Source organism: Anolis sagrei, chromosome 9 (assembly GCF_037176765.1).
Source record: "Anolis sagrei isolate rAnoSag1 chromosome 9, rAnoSag1.mat, whole genome shotgun sequence".
Classification (NCBI taxonomy): Eukaryota; Metazoa; Chordata; class Lepidosauria; order Squamata; family Dactyloidae; genus Anolis; species Anolis sagrei.
Window position 1 is genome coordinate 24,498,962 of NC_090029.1, and position 27,774 is coordinate 24,526,735.

The following is a 27,774-nucleotide window of genomic DNA, read 5'->3' on the forward strand; positions in this document are numbered from 1 at the left end:
TGACAAAAGGTGCACTCTTTGTAATATGGCCATTGCATTGACAGCCTGCTTAAAATTCCTTCTTTACAAACAAAAGTGTTAGAACATCAAAGTTTCCAGCCATGGAAAAAAAAACCTTGGGGTGCATCTATGATGCAGAATGAACATATTTTAACTGCCTTGGTTCAATGCTATGGAATCAAGGGGTCTGTAGTTTCACTATGTCTTGGGTCTTCTCCAAAGAATGCTGGTGCTTCACCAAACTACAAATCCCAGGATTGCATAGCATTGAGCCCTGGCCATTAAGTTAGAGATGACATCCTTCAAATAGGAGCTTCAGGTGCTTCTGAACCAGCTTTCCCTATTGCTTTGGCTCAGCACTAAGATTAGCATTTTATGCTAATCTAATGCACATCCTAATTTTGGCAAGGCGATTTAGCCAAAAAAGGTGAGTGTTATGATTCCAGTAAATACAGTAGTTGTTCTCTCCTTTGCTGCAAACACTTTTGTTTTTAAAGAAGGAATTTTAAGCATAGATCTTCTCCATAGAAGATCTTACATTGGCATCTATTAAGAGTCTGCATCCACTCCAAGGCCCTAGTTCACACAAATATATTTCTTTCCAGTAGCCTCCTCCCTTCCTCCTGTCAAATCTTATTTTAAAAAATTGATAATGAGAACAATGGCAGCAATCATGTTTAATATTGTGTTGTTGAAGGCTTTCATGGTTGGAATCACTGGGTTACTGTGAGTTTTCTGAGCTATCAGCCATGTTCCAGAAGCATTCCCTCCTGACGTTTCACCCACATCTATGGCAGGCATCCTTGGAGATTGTGAGATCTGTTGGAAACTAGGCAAATGGGGTTTATATATCTAGAATGATGTCCAGGGTGGGTAGGATTTCATAGATATTCACAGGTATTCCACAGATACATAAACCTCACTTGCCTAGTTTCCAAAAGATTCACAACTTCTGAGGATGCCTGCTATAGATGTGGATGAAATGTCAGGAAAGAATGCTTCTGGAATATGGCCAGACAGCCTAGAAAACTCACAGCAATCCAATGATTAATATTATTTACCTGCAATAATACTTTGGTAAGAGCAACACCCAATTGTGGGTGCTGCTAGATAAAGGAGGGCTGAAATTAGGTCTGAGGATTGCTTTAAAAGATGGAGAGAGGCAAGATAAACAAAGTAAATAATAAGTAAATATGAACCTGGACATGTTTGTCACACAGCATGGCGTAATGGCTTGAGCATTGAGCTAATTCTGGAAATCAGAGTTTGAAACCTTGCTTGGTCAAGGAAACTCTGGATGAGCTCACACTCTGGGGTGGTCACACTCTCTCAGCCTCAGAGAGAAGCAAAAACCCCTCTGAACCATGTGATAGGTTCACCTTGGGGTTGACAAAGGTCACAAACAACTTGAAAACACACCACCACCACCACAACTACAACATATTTGTCGCATAGGCTATTAACAGGACAAGGAAAAGCAAATGGACACAATTTTCTCTGCTTCCTTCTTACTTTTTCGGCCTTTATGTGGATTTTGACCATAACCAATGTGAATAAGAAGGCCTGTCCTATTTAGAATACTCCCTCCATGGATTATGGAAAGAAACATGAAGAGAAAGTCTCATCTTGAGTTGACAAATCCATGGGGAGAAAGGAAGTAATTTGCCTTTCCAGTTTCCAAAACACAATAGCAGCCCTGCAAAATATACATGTCGCGGGTGAATAAAGTCCCTGTGGTGGTGACAGCTCTTTACGGCTGCCATAAAAAGTTGCTGCTCTAAAACTTGGGAAGGGCTGGAAAAGCATACATTCTTAAACAGTTACTAAATTATTGCTTTCCTTCCCTCAGTTTAATTGTTTCTTTCTGCTCCAGATATCGACTTCCACATTATCGGAAGGCACCTACCTGCGCTTCTTTTCTTTTCTTTCTTTTTCAAGGAAAAGAAAAAGGTTGACTGACACGGCAAAAATGCCAATTAGTAAAATATTAATGCAAGCGGCTTCTCAGAAGAGAGCTCTCTTTATTATGGTTAAAATCCACAATGGGACTCAATATTTCAGCAACGATCGGAAAGCGCCTCTCTCTCTCTTATTTGGCTGCCATCTGGTGGCAACGGCAAAAATGTCTCCAGCCAGAAAAGCCCATTCTGGCAAGCTTGGAAATAGGACCAAACACAATATGAATTAGCTCTAAATTAGAGAAGGAGATGATCTATCAATAAAGTTGAGCATGGCGGTCCATGCTCTTGGTACATCCTGAATAGACTACTGCAATGCACTCTACATGGGGCTGCCTTTGAAGACTGCCCGGAAGCTTCAACTAGTCCAATGGTTGGCAGCCAGGTTGCTCACTGGAGCAGCATACAGGGAGCATACAACTCCTCTGTTACACCAGCTCCTCTGGTTGCCAATCAGCTTCCAAGCACAATTCAAAGTGCTGGTTTTAACCTTTAAAGCCCTAAATGGTTCTGGCCCAGACTACCTGTCCGAACATATCTCCTGTTACGAACCATCACAAAGTTTAAGATTTTCAGGAGAGGCCCTGCTCTCAATCCCACCACCGTCACAAACGTGATTGGTGGGGATGAGAAACAGGACTTTCTCGGCAGTGGCCCCCCGTCTGTAGAACTCTCTCCCCAGGGACGTCAGGTTGGCCACCTCCCTCCTGTCCTTTACAAGAAAATTGAAGGCTTGGCTGTGGGACCAGGCATTTGATTAGGGGATAGCAGCCACTGGAAAGAAGAATTGGGATACTGCGACATTGATTTAATCTCCAGACTTAGATTTGATTTTAACTGGTGTGACTAATTTACTGTTTTAATGAACTGTTTTAATATTTTAATGTAATTGTTTATTATTTATATGATGACAGCATCGTGTGGTGCTTATGTGAGGCTACCCTGAGTCCCCTCTTGGGGAGAGAAGGGCAGGGTAAAAGTGTATGAAATAAATAAATAAATGATAAAGTTCTTGGCAAAATCCAAGAAAGGACATGGTTGCTGATCAAAGCAAGACATGACAACAATCACAAAACCATCCTTTTGGTGGCTGGTCAGAACTTTGTGCAATCAGTCTGATGTTCCGGGTGCCTTGGATGTGTGTATTCATTTATTTATTGCTGCATGGCATTTTAGATTATGATGGCAAGTCATTCTCTTTGTACAACTACCCTGCTTTACCCAGCTGCTCTACCCCCCTGCGTCCCGCGCCCGGGGTCCCGACCTCCAGGTTTCAGAGGGGGCACCAAAGACAATCAGAAAACATATATTTCTGATGGTCTTAAGAACCCCTTTGGCACAGAAAGCTGAAGATCTATCTTCCTGTCCTTCTCTTCTTTTTTGGAAACAGAGGGTGAATCCTCCCACCAAAAGCCCTCCTCTGCTGTGATTGGCCAGCCTCTCAGCCAAGGGGGGGGGGCTGTTTCTGGGACTCCAAGCAGTGGAGGGGAGATCAGGCATGCTCGGCACATGGCAGCGTGGTGCACATATGCGGGCAAGAGAGAGCCTGTGAGTTTGGAGGGAAGCTTGTGCCAGCAAGTCCCTTCAAGGTATGGGGGTTCTGTGTGGGACGTTTGACCCAATTTTATCATTGTTATGGTTCAGAATGCTCTTTGATTACAGATGAGCTATAAATCCCAGCAACTACAACTCCCAAATGTCAAGGTCTACATTCCCCAAAATCCACCAGTGTTCACATTTGAGCATATTGAGTATTTGTGCCAAGTTTGGTCCAGATCCGTCATTGTTTGAGTCCACAGTGCTTTCTGGATGTAGGTGAACTACGACTACAAAACTCAAGGTCAATGCCCACCAAACCCTTCCAGTATTTTCTGTTGGTCATGGGAGATCTATGTGCCAGGTTTGGTTCAATTCCGTCATTGGTGGAGTTCAGAACGCTCTTTGATTGTAGGTGAACTATAAATCCCAGCAACTACAACTCCCAAAGGTCTATTTCCCTTACACTCCACCAGTGTTTGCATTTGGGCATATTGAGTATTTGTGCCAAGTTTGGTCCAGATCCATCATTGTTTGAGTCCACAGTGCTTTCTGGATGTAGGTGAACTACGACTACAAAACTCAAGGTCAATGCCCACTAAACCCTTCCAGTATTTTCTGATGCTCATGGGAGTACTGTGTGCCAAGTTTGGTTCAATTGTATCATTGGTGGAGTTCATCATAATTTACATTACGATTCATAACAGCTGCAAAATTACAGTTATGAAGTAGCAACGAAAATAATTTTATGATTGGGGGTCACCACAACATGAAGAACTATACTATGGAACTCCCTCCCCAGGAATATTAGAGGCCCCTTCCCTCCTGACTTTTCAAAAAAAAAGTAAAGACCTGGCTCTTTGAGCAAGCTTTTGAGAATGCAGCGGAATAGATAACACGGAACTATGAATGATGAACATGGAATGACCAGATGATGTTACTGGGTAACGTTTTTAACAGGATGACACCGATGATTATATGCTTTAATGGTTTTTATATATGTTTTATATTGTAATGCTGATTGTTTTAAATGACACTTTTATGAATGCCTGACATCGAATTGTGCCAATCTGTAACCTGCCTTGAGTTGTCGTATGGCTGAGAAAGGTGGGCTATAAATATCATAAATAAAATAAATAAATACTAAGTGGAAGGTTGGGGAACACTGGGATAGAAGGACTCTAAATATATACGAGAATGAAACGTAAATTCAAAATCCATCTCTGCCTCTCTGCTCACAAACACATATCAAATGGTGCTTGCTTTCTCCAAAACAAGCCCAAAATGCTGAAAACTATGGATAGCTTTAACTTTCCCATGTAAGCAAGGCCAAGCTAAGCATGTGCTACCTTTCGTTTATTTAATCAGGAAGAAAAAAACCTAGACACCGAGTGTCCTTTTGCTTCCTTTTCCAGAAAGACATTTATGAATACGATTCCCTTCCAGAATAACAACCTTTGCAAAGGATGCTCTTTGAATGAAAACTGTTTAGTCTCACTTTATGCCCTTTCTCCCCATCTCTGGAGCCTTTCCCTCCTCTGTTTCCATTTCGTTGCAAAGGGCTCGGTTAAAGGCGGCTTCAAAGTTCAAACAAATTACACCCTCTCCGTCTCCCTTTTCCTATTTTCTAGGGCAGTGTTCAAAAGATGCGAAGATTGAATGGAAAGGAGGAGGGAGAAAAATGGCCGGCTTCCACTTTGCGGGAGCCACCTGGGTTTGCTCTTTTCCTCTCCGGATTGACAAGGTGTTTATAGAGACACCACATTTTCACTCTGCAGGTTCTGCAATTCATAACTTCTTGGCATACTCTGGTTATACAACAGGACAGAGGCCAGTTTTCGAAGCTTTTCTTCTCGGTGGTTGTAGCTTTTTGGAAGTGGCAACTCAGATTGCCAGAGAAGATATCTAAACACTGTCCAAGGTGATGTCTGCAATGAGTGAATGCTGCTCAGAAGTTGGCAAACGGCGGGAGTACAGGTGAACACAAGACAGTCCCAGAAAGCCCTATTAAGGATGCCTGAAATCCTGGCTGCCTCACTGAAGTCCTCAATGCTTTGCCAAGATTGTTTGGTTGATACTTTAGTGGTGTTTTTGCCCATGGCTTTGGGCACTTTTTTCTTAAGAAGGCCCAAATCATACACTCAAAAAACCCCAAATTTTCAAGAAGGGCAAGACGGAGAGTGAGGTCATAGAATCATAGAGTTGGAAGAGACCTCATGGGCCATCCAGTCCAAACCCCTACCAAGAAGCAGGAAAATTACATTCAAAGCACCCCCGACAGATGGCCACCCAGCCTCTGTTTAAAGGCTTCCAAAGAAGGAGCCTCTCCGGGACAGAGACTTCCACTGCTGAACAGCTCTCACACTCAGGAAGTTCTTCCTAATGTTCAGATGGGATCTCCTTTCTTATAGTTTGAAGCCATTGTTCTGCATCCTAGTCTCCAAGGCAGCAGAAAACAAGTTTGCTCCCTTCTTCCTATGACTTCCTCTCATATATTTATACATAGCTATCATGTCTCCTCTCAGCCTTCTCTTCTTCAGCATAAACATGCTCAGCTCTTTAAGCCGCTTCTCATAGGGCTTGTTCTCCAGACCCTGGATCATTTTAGTCGCCCTCCTCTTGCTTGACAATTACTTACTTACTTAGGCGATCCCTCGTTGGACGAGAAAGATGGTCTTCCATTATGGATTTCCTTGTGGGTCCGTATGTGGCTGTGGAGCCCTATTCTTGCTCTGCATCTTCTTCCGCAGTGTGGGCATTGGTTTCCAGGTGGAAGGCGGTCCCGGTCAGGGTTGGCTTGACGCGCCTTCCTCCTGGCACGTTTCTCTCTTTCACCCTCCACTCGTGCCTCCTCAAATTCTGCAGCACTGCTGGTCACAGCTGTCCTCCAGCTGGAGCGCTCAAGGGCCAGGGCTTCCCAGTTCTCAGTGTCTATGCCAGAGTTTTTAAGGTTGGCTTTGAGCCCATCTTTAAATCTCTTTTCCTGTCCACCAACATTCCGTTTTCCGTTCTTAAGTTCAGAGTAGAGCAACTGCTTTGGGAGACGGTGGTCAGGCATCCGGACAACGTGGCCGGCCCAGCGGAGTTGATGTTGGAGGACCATCGCTTCAATGCTGGTGGTCTTTGCTTCTTCCAGCACACTGACGTTTGTCCGCTTGTCTTCCCAGGAGATTTGCAGGATTTTCCGGAGGCAGCGCTGATGGAAACGTTCCAGGAGCTGCATGTGACGTCTGTAGACAGTCCACGTCTCACAGGCATATAGCAGGGTTGGGAGGACAATAGCTTTATAAACAAGCACCTTGGTATCCCTACGGATGTCCCGGTCCTCAAACACTCTCTGCTTCATTCTGGAAAATGCTGCACTTGCAGAGCTCAGGCGGTGTTGGATTTCGGCGTCGATGTTGACTTTGGTGGAGAGGTGGCTGCCAAGGTAGCGGAAATGGTCCACATTTTCTAATGTGACACCATTAAGTTGTATTACTGGCATTGGAGAGGGATTGGCTGGCGACTGCTGGAACAGCACCTTGGTTTTCTCAATGTTCAGTGACAGGCCGAGCTTCTCATATGCTTCTGCGAAGGTGTTTAGAGTGGCTTGTAGATCTTCTTCTGAATGCGCACAGACGACATTGTCATCAGCATACTGGAGTTCTATAACAGCTGTTGTTGTAACCTTGGTTTTGGCTTTCAGTCTGCTGAGGTTGAATAGCTTGCCATCTGTCCGATAGATTATTTCCACTCCGGTGGGAAGCTTCCCATCAACAAGGTGAAGTATCATAGCGATGAAGATGGAGAATAGAGTTGGGGCAATAACACATCCCTGTTTGACACCGGATTCCACCTTAAATGGGTCACTTTGGGAGCCATTGCTGTCCAAGACTGTTGCCATCATGTCATCATGGAGGAGCCGCAGGATGTTCACAAATTTGCTTGGGCACCCGATTTTGTGGAGGATGGTCCAGAGAGCGCTGCGATTCACTGTGTCGAATGCCTTTGCAAGGTCGATGAATGCCATGTACAGAGGTTGGTTTTGTTCTCTGCATTTTTCTTGGAGCTGTCTTGCAGTGAAGATCATGTCCACTGTTCCTCTGGAGGGGCGGAAGCCATTCTGGGATTCTGGGAGGATGTCTTCTGAGAGGGGCAGAAGGCGGTTTGCAAGGATTCTTGCGAGGATTTTCCCAGCGGAGGTTAGAAGGGAGATACCTCGATAGTTTCCGCAGTCTGTTCTTTCCCCTTTTTTGAAGAGGGTGATGATGGTGGCGTCCTTGAAATCTGCTGGGATTTTCTCGGTCACCCACACTTTTTCTATGAGCTGGTGGAGTTGGTGTGTCAGCTCAGGTCCTCCCTCTTTAAAGATTTCAGCAGGGATCCCATCTGGTCCACTGGCTTTGTTATTCTTCTGCTGGCTGATGGCATTGCTGACTTCTTCCAAACTAGGCAGTGCTGCAAGCTCGTCCCTGGTTTGTTGCTGCGGGATTTGTGAGAGGACCTCTTCAGCCACATTGGAGCTGCGGTTCAGGAGGCTTTGGTAGTGTTCTTTCCAACGTAGTGCAATTGAGTTTTGGTCCTTCAGGAGTTTGGTTCCATCTGATGAGCGTAGAGGCTGTATCCCATGGTTTCTTGGTCCATAGATGACCTTTGTGGCTTTGAAGAATCCCTGAGCATCATGGGTATCTGCCAGGTGTTGGATTTCTTCAGCCTTCTTTGTCCACCAGATGTTCTTGAGTTCTCTTGTCCTTCTTTGGACCTCAGCTTTTGCACTGGCATAGATCTTTTTCTTAGCAACACAGTTGATGTCTCTCTGCCATGCTTGGAAGGCTTTCCTTTTCTTGTCAATTAGCTGTTGGATCTCGATGTCATTTTCATCAAACCAGTCTTGATGTTTCTTGGCTTGGTATCCAATAGTTTCTTCGCAGGCTTGGATGATGGAGGTCTTCAGTTTGTTCCAATGTTCCTCGACATTTTCGGGGTGTACTGTGGGTAGATGGTCCTTGAGTGCTGTTTGGAGATGGGCTCGTCTGGAGGGCTCCTGAAGGGCTTGGGTGTTCATTTTGCGCCTTGTCTTCCTTCCTTGGAGTCTGCGCTTGGGGGCAATCTTGAGAGCCATCGAGGATCGGATTAGCCTGTGGTCAGTCCAGCAGTCGTCAGCACCTGTCATGGCTCTTGTGAGGAGCACATCACGGCGGTCTCTGGCGCGTGTGATTACATAGTCTAAGAGGTGCCAATGCTTTGACCGGGGGTGCTTCCATGATGTCTTGAACTTGTTTTTCTGGCGGAAGAGAGTGTTGGTGATGACAAGGTTGTGCTCCGCACATTTGGTGAGAAGCAGGATGCCATTTGAGTTGCTGTTTCCAACCCCGTCTTTTCCGATGGTCCCTGGCCACAGGTCGAAGTCTCGCCCGACTCTTGCATTGAAGTCCCCCAGGAGGATGATTTTGTCCTCCTTAGGTATCCCCGATAGGACGGTATCCAGCTGACAGTAGAATTTCTCCTTGATGTCTTCGTCAGCATCTAGTGTTGGTGCATAGGCACTTATGATGGTTGCCCGTTGGTTTTTGGCAAGATCGATTCGGAGGGTTGAGAGTCGTTCGTTGATGCCAGTGGGTGCTTCGGACAGATGTTTCACCAGATCATTCCTGATGGCAAAGCCAACTCCGTGCATTCTTTGGTCTTTTTCGGGCAGTCCCTTCCAGAAGAAGGTGTAGCCTCCTTTTTCTTCCTTCAGCTGTCCCTCTCCTGCTCTCTGGGTCTCCTGAAGGGCTGCTATGTCGATGTTGAAGCGTCCCAGCTCCCTTGCAATGATGGCAGTTCTGCGTTCGGGGCGTTCACTGCCACTGTTGTCCATCAGAGTCCGTACGTTCCACGTACCGAAGTTCATTTTCCTTTTTTGGCCGCAGGGTGGTGACCCCACTGGACGCGGCAGTCCAGTCAGGGATAAGTGAGGCAGACTATGTTTAGGGCACCTTTTCTAGCCCCCTCCCCATGTGGGGTGAGCAGAGTGGGTCCTCAATAGGGCTGCTCAGTCGTGGATACAGCTGCCGAACTACTCAACTGCCTCGGACCTTGAGGTAGAACGACTGAGTCCGTACCCACCGCCCATGTGCCAGTCTGTGACTAGGGGCTTCCAGATTTCACAGTCCTGCCCCCGTCGCCACTCGCTGATCGCCATGGGGCTTTGGTTGCTTGGTTTTTGTTTTCTGTGGAAGACGCCTGTGCGTGGGTTTTTTAAATGTGTGGAGGTCAGTGCACAACTGATCGACACACAGACTTCACAGAGTGAGGTTCCACTGGTGATGTAGTTTAACACAATGACCGTGGCTTCTCAGTCTGTTGCAGCCTTCTTCCGCCTTCGCAGCCGTTGTAACATGTGCCATGTTATCCTCCGCCTGCTCCGCCGTTGAGGTCTTTGGGTCTTCGGACTGTGCTTGGTCTGGAACCTCCCCCGTGGCCACTCCTGGGAGTGCACGACTCCAGTTTTTGTGCCTACAGGTTCATCGGAACACGCAAGCCCCCTCACCACGACAAGGTGACAGTCCATCGAGGGGGTGCTTGACAATATCTCTCTTCAATTGTAGTGCCCAGAATTGGACACAATATTCCTGGTGTGGTCTAACCAAGGCAGAATAGAGGGGTAGCATGACTTCCCTGGATCTAGACACTAGACTCCTATTAATGCAGGACAAAATCCCATTGGCTTTTTTTGCCACCCCAACACATTGTTGGTTGTCCTCTGTGAATGAAAACTCACTGAGTGGCCATTGTGGGGACAGGAGCTTAGACTCTCAGGCTGGAGAGTCTAAGCTCCTGTCTCTCAGCACAACTTATTCCAGGTTTGCTTGCTATCAGAAAGGGCTCTGCAGGGAACTGAGATGTGCCTGCCCTATTTTCGATGGCTGGGAATCATATCCAGCTGTTTCCTGGGCTTCTGAGTCTTTATTACACATAGTATCTACATTTTCAGGCTCATTGTTGTACTAGAATCTTGTTCTGGCACAAAATGCTAGAATCTTGATGAAAGTTTCTGAATTCTACCTTTAGCATAATATCTTCCCATTCCAGGGTTCTCTCCATACATGGGACACTCCAGTTGTGATGGAGTGATTTTTTTTCCATGTCAGAAGCGACTTGAGAAACTGCAAGTTGCTTCTAGTGTGAGAGAATTGGCTGTCTACAGGGATGTTGCCAAGGGGGTGCCTGGATGTTTTACCATCCTGTGGGAGGCTTCTTTCATGTCCCCACATGGGAAGCTGGAGCTGACAGATGGGAACTCACCTCACTTCCAGATTTGAACCACTAACCACTAACTTTCAGTCAGCAGTCCTGCTGACACAAGGGTTTAACCTATTGTGCCATGTTCACATACAACCCAAAAGACCCCAAAAAGTTGGGAATGGATTTGCATTGCACTAAAGCCCCCTGGTTCAGACCCCATGGCTAGTTGACACAAGGCCTGGAAAGCATGTTTCCCCTGTTCCTCCTCTACTGTTTCCTCGTGTACATGCTCCTTTTTGCCAACACTGGAACTCCAAGTGGAGCAGTACAGATTTATAAAGTTCAAAACATCAATACTGTGTGTACATACATAATATCTCAAAGACCATCATTAAAAACCATCACAGTTTCAACCAGATTCCCCCAAAAGAGGATGGAGGGGCAGAGAATGTTAGAGCATGTAAAAAATCAGTTGATGAGAGTGTTAACTGAAAATGCAAAGCATGACGCTGATTAGTTGGGCTACACCCGAGAGGCTAGCTGAGTCTGGGAGCTTTGGCAACAGTTACATATTTAGGTTTAGCTTAGCTATGCAGGAGCTTACAGAGACAAGATTTTGCTTCTGGGCTGTTGGAAGAAGGTATCTCACATGACACCCAAGCACCATTTGAATCTCTCTCAAAGGACATTGTGCTTTTGGAGAGTAGTTACATAATCTTAAGCTATTGTTCCCCTCAACATGCTTGTCCTAGGAGTACACCCCCCCCCCGAACGAAGGTCTGTCCGTCTACGATTTCTCCCTTACAAATAATTCTGCTCCTTTATCTCACCCTGAGTTTTAAAATAATTGTATGTACATGCGGCCCCCTCACTGTCACTATGTTTGGTTTACTGTTTTTTTCTTAATGTTTTGTGTATATTGCTTATTGTTTATGTTGTTTATTTTATTGCAACTTGTATTTTATTTTATTGTAATTTGTTGTTTGGGCTTGGCCTCATGTAAGCCGCCCTGAGTCCCCGTTGGGGGAGATGGTGGCAGGGTATAAATAAAGATGATAATGATAATGATTATGATTGTGTTAGTCAATGCAACAGTTTACATCACTGTATATATGTTGCTCTGCATTTTAAAGAGTAAAATTCCTATTCTTTACTGATCATCTGCATGGCATAACTTTTCTCTGGCAAGACAGTATGTGGACTGGTAAAAGTGTGAACTATGCATGATTTTCATTCCACCACAGAGGATGCCCTTCTGCAAACTTCTCCCCATCCTCTTCTAAGACCTCATCTTGTTTTTGTTAAACAACTTGACCTCTGAATCCCCAAAACATGTCCTTTAAGACCTTTTAATCGTATTTTTAAGCACCAGCTGGCCAGAGGAAACTCAGCTCGGCCTCCCTAGATAGCTATCATTGCCTCTGTTTCCTCCTGGGAAATCTATCCTGGATTTTACTGGTGAAGTGCCTCTCTCAAGCAGGATGGGAATAGCAGCAGAAATCCCAGGCAAGACTGGCTAGCTCTTCCTCCGTCGCTTCTCCTTCTATTCCATACTTAAAGTCACTTGTAATGTTCTGAGACAGTCTTTGGTGTAGGCTGCACCTCACTGGAGAAATGTATATAATGAAGGTTTATATGTTTTACAAAGTGTTTTGTTTTCACCAATAACTTCCATTACGCCTTTTCCCTCCCGGGAGACCCTGCTTCCCGCCTTTATAGCCCTTGTGAAAAAAACAAAGTGCTTATAAAGCTGGGGCTTGAGAATATAGATCTTGACAAGCCAGAAGAAAGACGCCCTGAAGGAAAGCCTCCAAATTAATCTGTGCTGCTTTCACCGAAGAGAATGGGATCCCTTTACATTCAGTGTGGGGTTGCTGATCTTGTTTGGTGTATCATTTCAGGTCTCTTCATTTGAGATGACAGGCAAGAATGGGCTCCTTACTAGTCAGTTCAGCCTCTCTTTGTCAATTATAGTATTACTTTCAACAGGTTTTGTTTAACGGTCAGCACAGTCAACAGGGCATATCTTCTCGTCCGAAGATACCTGACCCAGCCATTACACAGGTAAGAAAGCAGACTCTTTGTCATCTCCTGAAGGATCCCAATACCCAGGAAGTAGGTGAAGTAGTCTAAACTGGTTTCGCTTCCCAGCTTGCCTGTAACAAGATGAATCTGAGGCAGAGAGTTCCACTCACAGTCAGGAAGTTCTTCCTAAAGTTCAGGTGGAGTCTCCTTTCCTGTCTTTTGAACCCATGGCTCCATCGCATCCTAGTTGTTGGCTCATGTTCAACTTGTGGTCCACTAAGACTCCAAGATACTCTGCTACTTCATTCTGCTGAGCTTAGAGGATCAAAATGCTGACTGCCAAAAGCCAGGAAAGGCATTGCTTAGTCTTTAAAGGAAAAGGCTGAGTTAGTTAGGCAAGCTATCTATAAAGCAGTCTTTCCAAGCTTGTTCCTTTCTTGCAAACTGACACTCCAAAATCTCTGTGTGGCATCAATTGGTGTTCCTTGCTCTGTCGCTTCCTGGGAGCCTGAGAGGAGAGGGTCTTCTTCTCTGGCGGTTGTTAAGCAGAGGCTGTACAGCCATCTGTTGGGAGGGCTCTGATTGTGTCTTCCTGCCTGGGAAATGGAGTTGGATTGAATGATCCTGGGATGTCTTCCAACCCCACGGACACAAGGAGAACAGGATTCAAATGTCCATCTGTTTCTGGAAAGACACTGGACTTCAGCTATTTTCCTATTACTTTTTGTGCTTTGGCACCAGAGTGCCTCAACCATGCTTCTCCTCTTGTTTTTTTCCCATGTCAGGAGTGACTTGAGAAACTGCATGGCACTTCTGCTGCGAGAGAATTGGCCATCTGCAGAGATGTTGCCCAGGGAGTGCCAAGATGTTTGATGTTTACCATCCTTGTGGGAGGCTTCTCTCATGTTCCTGTATGGGGAGCTGGAGCTGACAGAGGGAGCTCAACTCGCTCTCCTCGAATTCGAACCACTGACCTGTCGATCATCAGTCCTGGTGGCACAAGGGTTTAACCCATTGCACCACAAAGGGCTCCTCTTGTTGATAGCCCTTATAATTTCATTCCCTACTCCCCATTACTCGAACCAGAGTCCAACAACCTTCACAGGCTATGTTTCCAATGCACATCCAGCATCCTAACTGGATCTATTGGTGGTACCCTCTTTGCCACAGGTTAGTTTGGTAACTCTGGAGCATACAGAAATGAAACGGGTAGAAAATAGAAGAAGGAATGGTGGATTCTAATGACTACTCAGAGATCAACAGGGGAGGCCTTTCTCTCAGTCCCACCACCTTCTCAAGTGCGGATGGTGAAGACGAGAGAGAGGGCCTTCTCTGTGGTGGCCCCATGGCTCTAAATCCAAGAGAGATTAGATTAGCTCCCACCCTTCAATCCGTTCCAACATGAAAACATGGATGTTCAGACAGGCCTTTGACCTTGAGTAGGCTGAATGGGCCCATATGAAGCTGACACTTGGCACCTTGTGAATTGAAGGCAGTTAGTTTTATCTACTGTTGCTTTAAAATTGCATTATTTTTATTTTATGTACATGTGTTGACGTTAAAATCCAATGTTAAAATTTTATGTGACTTGTTTTATACTTTTGTACTGTTTTTACCTGTCATTTGTTATATGTGCACCCTGGAGTGCCTTGTGAGCCGTCCTGAGTCCCTTCGGGGAGATGGTGACGAGATATAAATAAAGTTTATTATTATTCTGCTGTAGTGCTGCCTGTGACCTCCCTCTTTAAGGCTTAGGTTCAGAGTCTTTGAAGGCTGCACTAGATCCTTGTGAAGGCCATATCCGGCCTGTGGGCCACACGTTCTAGGCCCAGAACCGCTCTGACGGTTATTGACATCATTCACTCCACCATCAACTTGGCCAAGCCTGACAAGGACATGGTAATTTTCATCTCCATCAAAAATACAGGGCCACTTTTTTTTCAGCAGGAAGAAAAAAATAATAATATCTGGACATTTTATGTTTCCGAAACATCTGTGTTTATGCAAAAGATTCATATCGCTATGACAGTTTCTGGGATTTCAAGATATTCAGCTACTGTTTGACTGTAGTGGTAACAGATGTTTAATTATATTATTTCATTTTTTAGGTTTAGCACAACAAGCATAGATCACTGGTTATTTTCCGTAAAGTATAACTCCGGAAGGACGCCTCAGTGTACAGTAGTAGTTCTGGAGGATTTATTTCAGCCTCTGAGCAACCGATCTAAAACGGGAGCTGGGAAATTAGTGAGCGAGCGTTCGAACAAGTCTAATAGGATTTCTAGTTTGCCAAAAAAATAATGCTTTCAGAAGCACAATCTTTGGTGTAATCTCTCTCTCGCACAACAAGACAGATGGCATCATTAATTGCCTCTATATCTAATTAAGTTGGGGGGAGAACTAGGCTTAAGTAATGCTAAAGTTGTGGCACAAGCTGAGAAACGTTGGAAACTGCAAGGTAGAACAACTGGGTGACAGCAAATGGGAAGCACGAGCAGTTTAGTGCATAATAAAAAGAACTGGGGGAGGATTCCTTGTTGGCTGCAAAGGAGCAAGACCTTTGCTGTAAAAATATCATTGCTCCTTTACAAGAGAGTTTAGACTGTATTCGTACTGGAACCAGCAACTACCCAAAGGCTCCACAGACACCTACGGACCCACCACCAGAACACCAAACTTGGAGGACCATCATCCTCGGACTACGAGGGATCTCCTAAGTAAGTAAGTAAGTAAGTACTGGAGGACCTAGAGATTCCTAGAGAGAACACTTGTCCAGGAATCTCTAGACGCTCTGATGTGGTTCCATGGTTAACTTCCAATGAATGTCGAAAGTCATCCTGAAAGGCAGATAGATTCTTAGAAAGGTGGTCTCTCAGGATCACTTTGTTGTTGTTGTTTATTAGTTCAGTTGCTTCTGACTCTTCGTGACCTTATGGACCAGCCCACGCCAGAGCTCCATGTTGGCCGTGGCCACCCCCAACTCCTTCAGAGTCAAGCCAGTCACTTCAAGGATACTATCCAACCATCTTGCCCTTGGTTGGCTCCTCTTCCCTTTTCCTTCCATTTCCCCCAGCATCATTGTCTTCTCTAATCTTTCCTGTCTTCTCATTGTGTGGTCAAAGGATTTCATCTTTGCCTCTAATATCCTTTCCTCCCATGAGCAGTCAGGCTTTCTTTCCTGAAGTATGGACTGGTTGGATCTTCTCGTGGTCCAAGGCACTCTCATAATTTTCCTCCAACACTACAGTTCAAAAGCGTCTATTTTCCTTCACTCAGCCTTCCCTAAAGTCCATCTCTCACATCCATAGGTGACTATTGGAAATGCCATTGCTTTTACTATGTGGATCTTCGTTGCCAGTGTGATGTCTCTACTCTTCACTATTTTATTGAGATTGGTCATTGCTCTCCTCCCAAGAAGTCAACATCTTCTGATTCCCCGGCTGCAGTCTACAGCTGCAGTCATCTTCATGCCTAGAAGTACAAAGTCTGTCACTGCCTCCACATTGTCTCCCTCTATTTGCCAGTTATCAATCAGTCTTGTTGCCAGCATCTTGGTTTTTTTGATGTTTAGCTGCAACCCAGCTTTTGCGCTTTCTTCTTTCACCTTGATTAGAAAGCTCTTCAGCTTCTCCTCTCTTTCGGCCATCAAAGTGGTGTCATCTGCATATCTAAGGTTGTTAATGTTTCTTCCAGCAATTTTCACCCCAGCCTTGCATTCCTCAAGCCCTGCACATTGCATGATGTGTTCTGCATATGTTGAATAGGTTGGGTGAGAGTATAAAACCCTATCATACTCCTTTCCCAATCTTGAACCAGTCGGTTGTTCCATGGTCAGTTCTTACTGTTACTACTTGGTCATTATACAGAATCTTCAGGAGACAGGATCACTTAAGTTAATTTTAAACCATGGAACATTTAGCTAATTTTAAATTTGCATTCTATTCTAATTTAACCTGTGTACCATGTATTTGAATATATGCTTGTTATAGTAATGCGTTTTTTGATATAAGCAACTTATTGTATGTATTTTATGGTAGTGTGTTTTAACTGTGTTGTGTCCCACCTTGAGCCATGTGGAGAGGTGTCCCACCTTGAGCCATGTGGAGAGAGATTATTATTATTGAGTTGTTGTAGGTTTTTCCGGGCTATATGGCCATGTTCTGGAGGCAATTTTTCTCCTGACATTTCGCCTGCATCTATGGCAAGCATCCTCAGAGGTAGTGAGGTCTGTTGGAAGTAGGAAAAATGGGTTTATATATCTGTGGAATGACCAGGGTGAGACAAAGGACTTTTGTCTGCTGGGGCTAGCTGTGAATGTTTCAGCTTCGACAATGCATTATTATTATTATTATTATTATTATTATTATTATTATTATTATTATTTGATACAAAACAAAATTAGTACCAAACATCAACATGTTACTGTATAAACTGTAGGCCTTATCCTACAAATGTTTCACTGGCAACACAATTAAACCATTTCCCCATAGACCTAAATTGTAAAAAAGCAATAAGTGCAGTTTTGTGCAAGTAACACTTTGGGATGGAGGAGGAGGGAGGGTGAGCCAGGCATAGCATGGCCATTCCGGTTTGCTGGTTTCTTATTGCAACACAGCAACTTTTCCCTCTGGTCCCCCCTTCCATGGAACCCCATGGAGAACCAGCATGTCACCAAAATCAGTCTCAAAACAGATGACCAGGATCAGAAACAGATTATTTAGACACTGAACGTGACAAGCAGATGACTTGATCCTTATGGCTCCAAAGTTATGCTTGCAAATGCTCAATACTGCATTTCATCTAAGGATCAAGAATAATTAGCATGCCAATTGGGATCGAAGAGGAGAAGGCAGACCGAAGCCACTTTCCTCCTCCACCTGCTCTAAATCTTACTCTGCAGTGTCTCGGGAAGCAAAGGCTCACCTGCTGCCCCATGGTCTTGGGGTGGATGAAGGTGGCAAAGTCGATGGAGAAGTAGCCCACCACCCCCCGGTTCCGGCAGGCCTCTCCGATCTGGAAGCAGAGCGCATTCAGGACTTGGGGCTCAACCGAAGCCTGCGGGAGGGTGGTTCCTGAGGAGCGGAAGGGGCCATCGGCATGGAACTGGTCTCCGCAGGAAACCATCGTGATCGCTCCCGTTGGCTCTATCAGCATATCCACAGTGAGGTTGGTGATGCTGTCCGAGGGCGGGAAGGCCTCGATGATTCCACCTGGATGAGAGACATTTGCTGTTCAAGCAGAGCCTCTGTTCTTGGTGCAGGAGTTTGCCCCAGGGATGTTACTTGCAATCCTTCATTTATAGTCCTCATAAGTTGACATGACGGCAAATCACAGTAAATATCCTACTGTACCAAAACCAAGACTGATTCCAGCCATCAACTCTATGGTACAATGAGCTACAGGCCACAAAAGCTGGTGCCAAATCAAATTGTATATTAAATAAATTGCACTTGCATGGGCCCTTTCATTCTACATGGTTATATCACCACGGTTCCTGTTTAACTGATGCAGCTGCAAAGTCATGGGATATGTAGTCTACTTAGAAACACTAGAAATTTTTGGCTGATATTTCTAAATAACACCATAAGGTAAAGGTAAAGGTGTTCTCCTGACATTAAGTCCAGTCATGTCCGACTCTGGAGAATGGTGCTCATTTCCATTTCTAAGCCGAAGAGCCGGCATTGTCTGTAGACACCTCCAAGGTCATGTGGCCAGCATGACTGCATGGAGCACCGTTACCTTCCCACCAGAGCTGTACCTATTGATCTAGTCACCTTTGCATGTTTTCAAACTGCTATGTTGGCAGAAGCTGGGGCTGACAACGGGAACTCACACTGCTTCCCGGATTTGAACCTGCGACCTTTCAGTCCGCAAGTTTAACAGCTCAGCGGTTTAACGCACTGCACCATCGGGGGCTCCTAATACTATGCAACATGATTTTTGTTCGTGGGTTATAAATGCTATTTCCTAATTGGTTCTATCATGGGAAAGGTTTATTACCCTGCAAAAATTCTGACTTTGTAGGATGGACATCCTGCTATAGCACATGTTGCTCTAGTTTTTCAATGAATATGTCATGATAAGAGTCTTGGCCAATTTGAGTCCCCTTCAAGGGAGATAAAGCAGGATAAAAATAAATATAATAACATAGTTTGTACCAACTACAAAAACAAAGTTTTTGGGGTAGATCAACTACTTTCATAGTAAGTACCCCACAATTAAAGAGGAAATAACACTTTCAAACCAAGAACAGATTTCCTTCCCAAATTTTGTTACACAGTGTACCTAATCCTAGATGTACATCCTAGGAATCCATAGGAGGCAGTCATGGGAGGTGAAGGGCACCAAGATTATACAAACCAGCACGGAGCCTGACTCCCTCAGATGCCCAGCTTCAGATTTTTAACATTTACTGCTATGAAGTTGTGCTTGAGAATGTCTAAGGGTGCCTCTACACCAGTAGTTTCCAACTTGTGGTCTGTGGAGCACCAGTGGTCCACAAGAACTAAAATATGGTCCATGGCCCCACCGTTCTTACACCGTTGCAATAAGAGCACAAAACACTCTTATAGTGCCGAGGGTTATTAAATATGATTTTCTGTGGGCGAGCAGATGGCGACTACTGGATGGCATATGTTCTGTATCAGAAACTACAGCTGATGTGGTTTATCCAATGAAATTTTCTGAATCAGTCACCCAGATAACCAAAATTGACCAAAAACTGATTGGTAACCCTTTTGGTATTAATGTTGGAGAGTGATCCCTAGTCAAAGTGGTCCCTGGTCAAAAATAAAAAAGATTGGGAACAACTGCTATACATTGTAGGATTAATGCAGATTGATGCCACTTTTAAGTGCCATGGTCAATGGTATGGGATTCTGGGAGTTGTAGTTTGGTGAGGAACCATCTCTCCTTGGCTGAATAGGCCAAAGACCTTGTCGAACATCGTAGCATTGAGTCATGGCAGTTTAAGGGGTGTCAAACTGCATCCATTTTACATTGTAGATGCACCTTAAGAAAAAACTCGGGAAAGAACAGAATTTCCAATGGTGTAGAGACCATGTTTCTTGTCTGCTCAGCTACTTGCTTCTACCTTATAGCACCGGAACTGTGGTGCAGCTGGCTGGGAGTCAGCTGCATTAAGATCACTACTGACATAATGGTCATGAGTTCAAAGCCATCCCAGGTTGGAGTGAGCTTCCGACCAATTTGTGTAGCTTGCTGTCAACCTTTGCAGCCCATAAGACAGTTGAATCTGTCAAGTAGGAAATTTAAGTACCGCTTATATGGGGAGGCTAATTTACGACACCATAAAAATCTCCAGCAAGCATGCAAAGAATGAGGAAGTTCTTCATCAGTGTCACAAATGGACGATGAAGCGACAGCTCCCCTGGTGGCCAGAACACCCTTATGAAAAAGCTGGAATGTTAAATAGCCTCTGTGTGTCTGTCTATATATTGAATGTTTGCCATGTATATGTACACTGTAATTCGCCCTGAGTCCTCTACTGGGTGAGAAGGGAGGAATATAAATACTGTAAATAAATAATAAATAAATACATTCTTCAGCCTTGGAAGACAAACGTATTGCTCCTCCAAAAAAAGGGGGATTAAACAGAAAGGGATATTACACAGATTTGCATGGTTAAGTCTACTGACTTCAAAAAATCCCATGTTGCCTGGTTCCGAAATTGGAACTTCGGAAATTGCAAGGATGTGCATCCATTTGGGGCAAAATCCACTGCTGGGAGTAAATGTCTATTGAGCTAAAAGCACCAAATGTCAGGAAACCCTCCTGGGATGCCTCTTCCTTCTCCCAGACAGCCATATATGTCTGCTTCTGCATCATTGAGATAGGACAGAGGGAGCAGTATCTGCTATCTTCAGAAGGAGCATCTAAAAATAGACCCATATAAATCAAGTGCAAAGCCCACCCAAACTTGGCAAAGACCAAAGATGGCTTCCAAGATCTCATTCGTAAATTGTAAATATGGAGAGGACGAAAGGTGTGTGTCGAGGAGGTGGAGAAATATCCCAATGACTGAGAACAAGGTGCCGGTGATCTCATTATCCTGCCTCTCGCACTTAGCAGGGACTTAGCAGTCTTATTTACCTTGACGCACAAACGTTTGGAGGAATTTCCCCCATGTAGGAAATCGTTTCTCATTGACAGCCCGGGCGTGCTGTGCTAAAAGGCCCGGCAGCTCCTGGGAGATCTTCGCCAAAGCCGGTTCCTGCAGAAACAAATTAAAGAGAACCACAAGCAATTTTACTGCAGAAATGAAAACAGCTTCTGGGGTGATTAAAAACCAGGCCTCCAACAGGCAGCGTGGTTACTGTTTAACCACAGCCAGAAAAGTCTTTTTTTAATATGAAATCTGTCCCTTCTCTTTTTCTCTCTGAAGGTGTTTTCTTCCTCTCCCAAAATATATTTCTTTTCACCATTTCTCCCACTCCCCCCAACACCTTTGCTTCTTTTTTCTGCAGAGAACTCAAGGACAACACCGGCAACGAAAGGGGAAGGTGATGGATTACAGCCATCTGCCGTGAGTAACAATAACCTTAGCCAATCCTTTTTAGAAATCTTCGTAATCCTTTTAAGAAAGCCATTTAACTAGCTTCTTATTCAAAGATGTTTCTTCGGTTGGAGTTGGCGGCTTGTGACAAGTCTCCCGAATCCCCTTTGGACCAGTCTTCCCCAAATGCAAGAGACTCTACTTAGGCAGAAAAAAAAGGAAATGCAAAGAGACAGAATGGGGGGTGATGCCTGGCTCAACAGCAGGAGATGTGAAAAAGATCTTGGAGTCCTCGTGGGGAGGAAGGTGAACATGAGCCAGGAATGTGATGCGGTGGATAAAAAAGCCAATGGGATTTTGGCCTCCATAAATAGGAGTCTAGTGCCTAGATCCAGGGAAGTCATGCTACTTGTCTATTCTGCCTTGGTCAGACCACACATAGAATCATAGAGTTGGAAAAGGCCTCGTGGGCCATCTAGTCCAACCCCCTGCCAAGAAGCAGGAAAATCACATTCAAAGCACCCCTGACAGATGGCCATCCAGTCTCTGTTTAAAAGTCTCCAAAAAAAAAAAAAAAGCCTCCACCACACTCCAGGACAGAGAGTTCCACCGCTGAACAGCTCTCTCAGTCAGAAAGGTCTATCTGGGATTTGCACTCGTTTTTAACTTTTTTATTCTTGAAATTCGCCCCCCCCCCCCCCCCAGTGGTGCAGCAGGTTAAACCACTGAGCTGCTGAACTTGCTGATTAAAAGGTAGGTGGTTCGAATCCGGGCAGCTGAGTGAGCTCCCGCTGTTAGCCCCAGCTTCTGCCAACCTAACAGTTCGAAAACATGCAAATGTGAGTAGATCAATGGCACCGCTTCTGCAGGAAGGTAACAGCATTCCATGCAGTCATGCTGGCCACATGACCTTGGAGGTATCTAAGGACAACGCCAGCTCTTCGACCTAGAATGGAGATGAGCATCACCCCCCCTGAGTTGGACATGACTAGACTTGATGTCAGGGGAAACCTTTACCTTTACCAGCCTTGGCACCCCACTCCCTTTACCATACCTCAATTCTTGGGTGAAAAGACAGGATGTAAATTAAATTATGATGACTATTTTGATTCAGCCCTTGGTTCATATACCAGGCCCCTCCAAATAACCCATTGGATTCTAGCTTAATCCCTTTGGATATGATTCTACATAGGTCAAAGTTATCGTTGGATAACCAAGACCAATAAGTAGTGGCCACTCTATGTTACAAAGGATAACCAAGCTTCTTTTCTCTAGTCCTTTCCTCCCAGAGAGTGATTTCCACAACACATCCAAGGAGTCCGTATTCCTGAGGAATATTGCTTTTACTAGACCAGCATTACCAATCCCTTTCCCACAGTTTTCTTCTTCCCAGATGCTGAGCCAATGAATATAAAAGTGAATAAAGGAAACACAAGCAATGGCAGGGCTGTCCTCTATGATATAACCTGGCTACGTTAGATATGAACTACCAACAACTGAGAAAAACCAAGTTGCGTACAGGAAAACGGAAACAAAAACTCTTAATTGCAACTTCCTCACCTCTGCTCTGCCAAAAAAGTCAAAAAGCTGAGCAAGCAGGAGAGGCCAAGGGACTTGCAAGTGTGGAGCTCCAGGTTGCTCTCTTGCTTGTGCTGCTTCATGATCACTTCTTCACCTCCCCGGGGCCTCTTTCCTTCTGCTTCACGACCCCTTGAAATTGGAAATGTCCCATGCTCCAAAAGAGGACCAATTGCCTGCGCCGCACAACGGCTCGGCTGCTCTGTTCTTGCTCGGGAAGCGTCTCGCTCATTGCTCCTCTTTGGAAGGAAGGGCCATGTTCTCAGCCCGAAAGGGTCTGCTACGTCTGTAGAGCCTTTGCAAACGATAGTTCCTCCATTATGTTTGACTACAGAAGGCCCCCCTATGCCAAGAGATACAATTGGCAACCATGATGGAAGACCCTTTGACAAGCTCTTGGACTTGTTCAACAGCCTATAAAGAACGAACACTGCAGAACAAGGAGGAATTCATTAGCAGGTGGCATAGATATTCCCATTTCATCACCGGCTGAAAAGTATCGGTTCGGAAAGAGGAAGGGAGAATGAATGGCTTGTACATTTGTTCATGAATAACTAATTTGGGAACAAGTGGGAACTAATGATTTCCCATATGGGTGGAGAGGAGGATTGCTTGGTCCACAGAAATGCTCTCGCCATTGATTAATGCAAGCAAGACACTCAGCCTGCAGATCAATACCTCCCATTAAGTTGCTTTGGTCCAATTTTCATCGAACTGGATACGGCCTTTCCACCTACTCATTTTGGGGCAGGATCCCAATGCAGATGCTTGCCTCTAACAGGGAGGAAAGCAGATGCTGGCTTTCCTGGTTTGCAATCATTCCCTTGGCAGTTGCCAAATGAAGGCCCTGTCTTGCTTGAAAAGCTGATCGAAGATAGTGCCATGGTGTGGAAGTTATGAACTTCAGACAAGGAGGTGTAAGTTGGAGTTTACCTTCAGCCACACTGGTCAACAAACAGCCAAAAAGTCAAGCCTGTTTCATGGAATCATAGAATCATAGAGGTGGAAGAGACCACATGGGCCATCCAGTCCAAGTGGTGTCAAACCACATTAACTCCACAGTGTAGATCGTCATTGCTCAACCTGGGGTTGTGTTACATGCACAATGGAGGACCTTCTTATAGTTAACACCAGGAGCACTCCAAGTGGCCAGCTACTGGTCAAATCAACTACCAAGCTTGCAAACTTTGTGTTTTGTTTGTTTTTATGTTTGATAAAAAATGTGATACAACTGTTTGGCTTGCTCCTGACACGATAAATAAATAAATAAACCTGGGGGTCAGAACCCCTAGGGGTTTGCAAAGGGGTGTCAGAGGAGTCAACAAAGACCATCAGAAAATACAGTATTTTCTATTGGTCGTGGGAGTTCCGTGTGGGAAGTTTTGCACAATTCTATTGTTGGTAGGGTTCAGAATGCTCTTTGACTGGAGGCGAACTATAAAGCCCAGCAACTACAACTCCCAAATGTCAAGGTCTATTTACCCCAAACTCCATCTGTGTTCATATTTGAGCATATTGAGTACCCGTGCCAAGTTTGGTCCAGATCTATCATTGTTTTGAGTCCACACTGGTCTCTGGATGTAGGTGAACTACAACTCCAAAACTCAAGGTCAATGTCCATCAAAGCCTTCCAGTATTTTCTGTTAGTCATGGGTGGAGTTCAGAATGCTCTTTGATTGTAGGTGAACTATAAATCCCAGCAACTACAATTCCCAAATGACAAAATCAATCCTCACCCCACCAGTATTGAAACGGGTGTATCGGGTATTTGTGCCAAATTTGGTCCAGTGAAATACATCCTGCATATCAGATATTTATATTACAATTCATAACAGTAGTAAAATGACAGTTATGAAGTAGCAACAAAAATAATGTTATGGTTGGGGTCAGCACAACATGAGGAACTGTGTTAAGTGGCCGTGGCATTAGGAAGGGTGAGAACCACTGGTGTAGATGTACCCCAAATCTCAACTGTCAGAGAGAGGGAAAGAGTAAGAAGAGAAATAAAGAGAAAGTTTTACAAGGTGGATAGGTAAAGGTTTCCCCTGACATTAAATCTAGTCATATATGACTCTGGGGGGTGGTGCTCTTCTCCATTTCTAAGCCGAAGAGCCAGAGTTGTCCATAGAAGCCTCCTAGGTCATGTGGCCAGCATGACTGCATGGAGCACCATTACCTTCCTGCAGAGGTGGTACCTATTGATCCGCTCATATTTGTATGTTTTTGAACTGCTGGGCTGGCAGAAGCTGGGGCTAACAGTGGGAGCTCACCCCACTCCCTGGAGTTGAACCGCCAACCTTTTGGTCAGCAAGTTCAGCAGCTCAGTGGTTCAACTCGCTATGCCACTATGGGACTGGATGGCCCATGTGGTCTCTTCTACCTCTATGATTCTATGATTCCTTATTTCTGGATCCTTTTCATTGTTTAAAGTCCTTTCCAGAAAGTGAAACAAGCAAACAACCAATTGCCAAATATTGTCAAACTAAAGACAAATACTCTTGGATTCAGCCACTGCATTTACAAAAAGACTTATCAAAACTTATGAGGCAGTCTAAAAGGCAACCACGTCTCTCTTTCACACAGAGAGGTTCACAAGTCTGTCTGAGCTCATTCCTTTTTTCCCATTCTTTTCGGTTTGTTTGTTTCTCTCTGGCGCTGCAATCTGTGCAAAAGAACAACAACCAAATTTTCCTGTGAATGTTTTTTTGGGGAGCGATCAATCGCCTCCTGCCCCACTTACTTAGAATTCAAAGCGCCGCTTTCGAGGGCTGCGATGCTCGAGTGTGCCACTGCAAATTTTAAAATTAAAAAGTCCCAATTCTGCCTTTTTGTGAGAGGCATTCTTTCGGAAGGTAACATCATGTAAAGCAGCTGCCATTACCCAAGTCACGCAAATGGTTTCTGTATGTAAAATGGTTTTGTAAAATATTTGCTCCATCTGCTAAAAGTAGCGCAAGACAATCTTCCCCCGGTACCTAATGGGCCATTTCGGCTGCATGGCAAGCGATGCGCCTTGCGTTATGGAGAGCGGCGGCGACACAGCGCCCAATTCTCCGCTTAGGAGGCATTATCATCTCCTCCCGGCTTTTTGAGAGGCCTGTTCCTTATTATGATATCCCCTCGCTCTGGATATCGACAGACAGGTCAAAGGGAGGCAGACATGACGCACTCTGAAACCATCCCCAAATGGCATTGCTACCCATCCAATCCAGTTACATGGCATTCACAACGGAGTATCAAAATGATGCTGGAGAGGATGTGGAGCTTTGGAGATGGGAACCATATGTGGTCTTCAAGTCCAAAGACACCAAAGTTTTGGGGAGAGGTCTTCACCTGGGCAAACTGAATAACACTATGTAACAAAATTTGAGCAAAACACTATGTAAAAAAATGGAAGCAAAATTCTGTTCCTGGTTTGGAAGTGTTATTTCTGTTTAATTGTGCAGGACTTATTTCGAAAATAGTTGTTCCACTCCAGAAACTTTGTTTTTGTAACTGCCACAAATTAGGTTGAATTGGTTGAGACTCTATGATGAGATATTCATTGGAAAATTAGAGCAAAATGCGGTGCAGGATGTCCCACCCACAAAAACAAAGTATTTGCAGTTTAATACACTTTCCCCATATGTTCACGATAGAACCTATTAGGAAATGACATTTATAACCCAGGAACAAAAATCGTGTTACATCAGGGGTCCTCAAACTAAGGCCCGAGAGCCGGATACGGCCCTCCAATGTCATTTACCCGGCTCTTGCTCAGGGTCAACCTAAGTCTGAAACGACTTGAAAGCACACAACAACAATGCTATCTCATCAGCCAAAAGCAGGACCACATTTCCCATTGAAATACTAATAAGTTTATATTTGTCAAAATTGTTCTTCATTTTAATTATTGTATTGTTTTAAAGTGTTTTTTGCACTACAAATAAGATATGTGCAGTGTTCATAGGAATTCATTCATTTTTTTCCCCAAATTATAATCTGACCCTCCAACAGTTTGAGGGACTGTGACCTGACCCTCTGTTTAAAAAGTTTGAGAATCCCTGTGTTACATAGTATAATAAAGTCCATTTTAGGGTGGCATTACTGTTTTTCTCCTTCTTGGATTACAAAAGTGAGAATTTTCTGAACACAGAATCACAAAATAATAGAGTTAGAAGAGGCCCGCAAGGGCCATCTAGTCCAACCCCCTTCTGACATGCAGGAAAAGCACAAGAAAAGCCCCCTTGACATATGACCATCTGGACTGTAGCACAGTCAGCTGCATTAAGATCACTACTGACCAAAAGGTCATGAGTTTGAAGCCAGCCCAGGTCGGAGTGAGCTTCTGACCAATTTGTGAAGCTTTCTGTCAACCTTTACAGCCTGAAAGACAGTTGCATCTGTCAAGTAGGAAATTTAGGTACCGCTTATGCAGGGAGGCCAATTTACGATGCCATAAAATTCTCCAGCAAGCATGCAAAGAATGAGGAAGTACTTCATCCATCTCACAAATGGACGGTGAAGCGACAGCTCCCCTGGTGGCCAGAATACACTCATAAAAAAGTTAAATAGCTTCTGTGTCTATTTATATATGTTGTGTGTCTATGGCATTGAATGTTTGCCATGCATATGTACATTGTAATCTTCCCTGAGTCCTCTGCAGGGGTTTGTTTTTGTGTTTTTTTCATGTCAAGAGCGACTTGAGAAACTGCAAGTCGTTCTGGTGTGAGAGAATTGACTGTCTGCAAGGACATTGCCAAGGGAATGCCTGGATGTTTTACCATCCTGTGGGATATTTCTTTCATGTCCCCGCATGGGAAGCTGGATTTGACAGATGAGAGCTCACACCACTACTAGATTTGAACCACCAACCTTTCAGTCAGCAGTCCTGCTGACACAAGGGTTTAACCCCTGCGGAGGTTTTTTTTTTTCGTGTCAAGAGCGACTTGAGAAACTGCAAGTCATTTCTGG

At 44.6% G+C, this 27,774-nt stretch overlaps 1 protein-coding gene across 1 annotated transcript in view; it reads right to left on the bottom strand.

Annotated features, from left to right (window-relative positions):
* The window catches only part of IQCH (IQ motif containing H), a 136,366-nt gene that overhangs the window by 23,467 nt on the left and 85,125 nt on the right, over positions 1-27,774 (bottom strand). Inside the window, exons 15-16 of the mRNA XM_060755374.2 lie at positions 20,841-20,961; positions 17,652-17,938 (exon numbers count right to left, since the gene is read on the bottom strand). Coding sequence (XP_060611357.2) covers positions 17,652-17,938; positions 20,841-20,961 — 408 coding nt within the window. The remainder of the gene's footprint in view (positions 1-17,651; positions 17,939-20,840; positions 20,962-27,774) is intronic.